Here is a 5,000-nt window from a genome sequence, read left to right on the forward strand (position 1 = left end):
AGAGAGAGAGAGAGAGAGAACTGCCCTTGTTAAAAAAACATCATAGTAAGATTTATATAAGAGAGAGAGAGAGAGAGAGAGAGAGAGAGAGAGATCTGTAACCTTACAAATAATAATTGATATGTAAATATTATTAATACTATTACACTATTATAAACATACCCTGTACTACCCGTGTTTTATATACTATAATGCTATCTCTCTCTCTCTCTCTCTCTCTCTCTCTATATATATATATATATATATCTGTGATAATAGAACAACCTGTTTAAGCTTGCCATCGCATGCTTTATATTGGTGGATTTTCCTAGTGTCCTTCTTGCCCTCAACTGTTTGTATATAAGCTCGCTATCTTGTTGAATAAACATACTTGCATTTACCTCGCCATTATGTATACCCAACAGCTCACCTTGTCAGACCCTCTATATAAGAAAGAGCAAGTGTATGGTTATATATATATATATATATATACACATGTATATATATATATATATATATCCAGTTACGGTCACATGTAAGAATCCCTCTCCCCGTTCCTCTGGTGGGGGAGAGGAAGTAGTCATACCTCAGTGAGAATAATTTTAGTTAGGTAAAGGGAGAGAATATATATATATATATATATACAGTATATATGTACATATTTATAAGTGTGTATGTGTACTATGTATATATATATATATATATATATGTGTGTGTGTGTGTGTGAGTATATGTTGTTAAACTGTCGACCTGTGTCGAAGTTAATTAAAGCAGTCTCACAAAGGAAATACTACACTATCTTTTATTTCACATTCAATTTAAACAAAGCAAAAAAGGACCAGTCACCCATATATGTTAACACAAAACCACCAGAGAATGAGGGCAGACCCACCCGCTATGCTATGGACGTCAAAGAGATCTTACCTGTGAACTTTGTTGAACAAAGTCTGATTTGGGCATGCTATGAACTCACCTGTGAACTTGGTTGAACAAAGTCTGATTGGGGCATGCTATGAACTCACCTGTGAACTTGGTTGAACAAAGCCTGATTTGGGCATGCTATGAACTCACCTGTGAACTTGGGTTGAACAAAGTCTGATTGGGGCATGCTATGAACTTACCTGTGAACTTGGTTGAACAAAGTCTGATTTGGGTATGCTATGAACTTACCTGTGAATCTGGATGAACAAAGTCTGATTGGGGCATGCTATGAACTCACCTGTGAACTTGGTTGAACAAAGTCTGATTGGGGCAAAGGAAGGAATACTTCTGTCCACCTGGGATACACCAGTGCCACACCTGTAGGGGGGGGGGGGGGGGTCAGGTAAGGTCATGAGTTGATGAAGCAGTTATTAAGTTATTAAAAATCTGATGGAGAGGTTGTTATTATTATTATTATTATTATTATTATTATTATTATTAACTATTACACTTACTGTTATTATTATTATTATTATTATTATTATTATTATTATTATTATTATTATTATTATTATTATTTTTAACTATTACACTTACTGTTATTATTATTATTATTATTATTATTATTATTATTATTATTATTATTATTATTATTATTTTTAACTATTACACTTACTGTTATTATTATTATTATTATTATTATTATTATTATTATTATTATTATTATTATTATTATTGTTGTTGTTATTATTATTATTTTTTAATAATAATATTATTATCATTATTTTTATTATCAATAATAATAATAATCATAATAATATTATTATTATTAATATTACTAATATTATTTTTATTATTATTATCATTATTATTATTATTATTATTATTATTATTAATATTATTATTATTATTATTTTATTATTAGTATTAGTAGAAGTAGTAGTAGTATTATCATTATTATTACTGTTGTCAATATTACTATTATCATTATTATTAGCTAGGCTACAACCCTAGTTGAAAAAACAGGATACTCTGAAACCCAGGGTTCCAACAGGGAAAATAGCCCAGTGAGGAAAGGAAACAAGGAAATAAATAAACTACAAGAGAAGTAATGAGCAAATAAAATATCATTTTAAGAACAGTAGCAACATTAAAAAAGGGAAAATAGCCCAGTGAGGAAAGGAAACAAGGAAATAAATAAACTACGAGAGAAGTAATGAGCAAACAAAATAATATTTTAAGAACAGTAACAACATTAAAAAGGGAAAATAGCCCAGTGAGGAAAGAAAACAAGAAAATAAATAAACTACAAGAAAAGTAATGAGCAAATAAAATAATATATCAAGTACAGTAACAACATTAAAAAGGGAAAATAGCCCAGTGAGGAAAGGAAACAAGGAAATAAATAAACTACAAGAGAAGTAATGAGCAAACAAAATAATATTTTAAGAACAGTAACAACATTAAAAAGGGAAAATAGCCCAGTGAGGAAAGGAAACAAGGAAATAAATAAACTACAAGAGAAGTAATGAGCAAACAAAATAATATTTTAAGAACAGTAACAACATTAAAAAGGGGAAAATAGCCCAGTGAGGAAAGAAAACAAGAAAATAAATAAACTACAAGAAAAGTAATGAGCATATAAAATAATATATCAAGTACAGTAACAACATTAAAATAGATCTTTCATAAATAACATATTATAATATACTGTACATATTTTATTTATGTATTCATCAAATCTCCCAAAAGTGTGCATGAGTCAAACCACATGTATGTAATAAGAAATCGAAACGACGTATGTAAAACGAACTGATAGTAACTACTGAATGTACAGTTGGATACACGAATTTCTGGCACGCATCGCTCTGAGAAAGTGCACTCCATCACACTTACTGCATGGTGAGTTCATGTGCATATCGCCGCCCACCACCTCTGCCATCTTTCCCTACGCTATCTTTTCGGTTACTCGCTGCCCAGAGCTAGAGTTGGAAGGACTGGAGACGATAAGTTCCTGTGCATATCGCCGCCCACCACCTCTGCCATGTTTCCCTGCACTATCTTTTCGGTTACTCGCTGCCCAGAGCTAGAGTTGGAAGGACTGGAGACGATCATCACAAGTGGGGTCTCGCCCCCTCTGCTGAGTCCCCATGTGGCATCCCATCCACACAATGGACCACATACTTCGTGGGCCCAATCTGTACAAATCTGGACGTCTAAGTATGTAATCAGGCCGCTATGCAGTGGATACAATATCGTGCGATAAGACCTCTAGGAATGTAATCAGGCCGCTTTGCAGCGGATACAATGTTGGCGCGATAGGACCTCTACAGATGTAATCAGGCCGCTATGCAGTGGATACAGTGTCGCGCGATAAGACCTCTACAAACGTAATAAGGCAGCTATGCAGTGGATACAATGTTGGCGGGATAAGACCTCTACGGATGTAATGAGGCCGCTATGCAGTGGATAAAATCTTGGCGCAATAAGACCTTTATGAATGTAATCAGGCCGCTATACAGTGGATACAATGTCGTGCGATAAGACCTCTACGAACGTAATCAGGCCGCTATGCAGTGGATACAATGTCGTGCGATAAGACCTCTACGAACGTAATCTGGCGCGATAACACCTCTACAGATGTAATCAGGCCGCTATGCAGTGGAAACAATGTTGGCGGGACCTCTACGGATGTATTCAGGCCGCTATGCAGTGGAAACAATGTTGGCGGGATAAGACCTCTACGGATGTATTCAGGCCGCTATGCAGTGGAAACAATGTTGGCGGGATAAGACCTCTACGGATGTAATCAGGCCGCTATGCAGTGGAAACAATGTTGGCGGGATAAGACCTCTACGGATGTAATCAGGCCGCTATGCAGTGGAAACAATGTTGGCGGGATAAGACCTCTACGGATGTAATCAGGCCGCTATGCAGTGGAAACAATGTTGGCGGGATAAGACCTCTACGGATGTATTCAGGCCGCTATGCAGTGGAAACAATGTTGGCGCGATAAGACCTCTGCGGATGTAATCAGGCCGCTTTGCAGTGGAAACAATGTTGGCGCGATAAGACCTCTGTGGATGTAATCAGGACGCTATGCAGTGGAAACAATGTTGGCGCGATAAGACCTCTACGGCTGTAATCAGGCCGCTATGCAGTGGATAAAATGTTGGCGGGATAAGACCTCTACGTATGTAATCAGGCCGCTATACAGTGAATACAATCTTGGTGTGAAAAGAGCTCTATGAACGTAATTAGGCCGCTATGCAGTGAATACAATCTTGGCGCAATAATAAATCTACGAATGTAATCAGGCCACTATGCAGTGGATACAATGTTGGCACAATAAGACCTCTAGGAAGCAATCAGGCTGCTATACAGGGGATATAATTTTGGCGTGATAAGACCTCTATGAATGTAATCGGCCGCTATGCAGTGGTTATAATCTTGGTGCAATAACACCTCTACGAACGTAATCAGGCCGCTTTGCAGTGGATACAATCTTGAAGTGATAAGATATAATAATGACGATGTACTTCTTCAGAGCGAAGCGTACCAGAGACTCCTGTGTCCAACTGTACGCAAGTATGTATGCAAGGAAGAACTCTTACCTGACACTGGGCTTCTGGATCAGCGTAATACCCAGGGATTTTATCACCACAGGAGAAGGAAAGCCCGGGAGGGACTTCGGAGTAAGTTGGGAAGTCGACGCCAGCAGTTCCCACGACTTGTCGCCTATCCTGAGGACAATGAAAAGAAGAATGATAAATAAAGAGTTAATTTATAACAAGGGGTGACTGCAAAATAAAACAAGAGATCGGTTAGTACCGCGGTTATCATTTAATTGTTCATTGGCCACTTTCCTCTTGGTAAGGGTAGACGAGACTCTTTAGATATGGTAGGCAGCTCTTCTAGAAGAAGGTCACTCCAAAATCGAAAAATTGTTATCTAGTCTTGGGTAGTGCCATAGCCTCTGTACCATGGCCTTCCACTGTCTTGGGTTAGAGTTCTCTTGCATGAGGACACACTAGTCTATCATATTTCTTTTTTTGTTTTGTTAAAATGTTTATAGTTTATATAGGAAATATTTACTTTAA

The 5,000-nt window shown here is 36.9% G+C and overlaps 1 protein-coding gene across 2 annotated transcripts in view; it reads right to left on the minus strand.

The window, feature by feature from the left end:
* Positions 1 to 5,000, minus strand: part of LOC137622820 (U-scoloptoxin(01)-Cw1a-like) — a 61,505-nt gene that overhangs the window by 5,254 nt on the left and 51,251 nt on the right. For both annotated transcript variants that reach the window (XM_068353405.1, XM_068353404.1), the window contains exons 3-4: positions 4,515 to 4,643; positions 1,199 to 1,278 (exon numbers count right to left, since the gene is read on the minus strand). In XM_068353405.1, the coding sequence (XP_068209506.1) occupies positions 1,199 to 1,278; positions 4,515 to 4,643 (209 nt within the window). The remainder of the gene's footprint in view (positions 1 to 1,198; positions 1,279 to 4,514; positions 4,644 to 5,000) is intronic.

The sequence above is a fragment of the Palaemon carinicauda genome, chromosome 29, assembly GCF_036898095.1.
Source record: "Palaemon carinicauda isolate YSFRI2023 chromosome 29, ASM3689809v2, whole genome shotgun sequence".
Taxonomy (NCBI): Eukaryota; Metazoa; Arthropoda; class Malacostraca; order Decapoda; family Palaemonidae; genus Palaemon; species Palaemon carinicauda.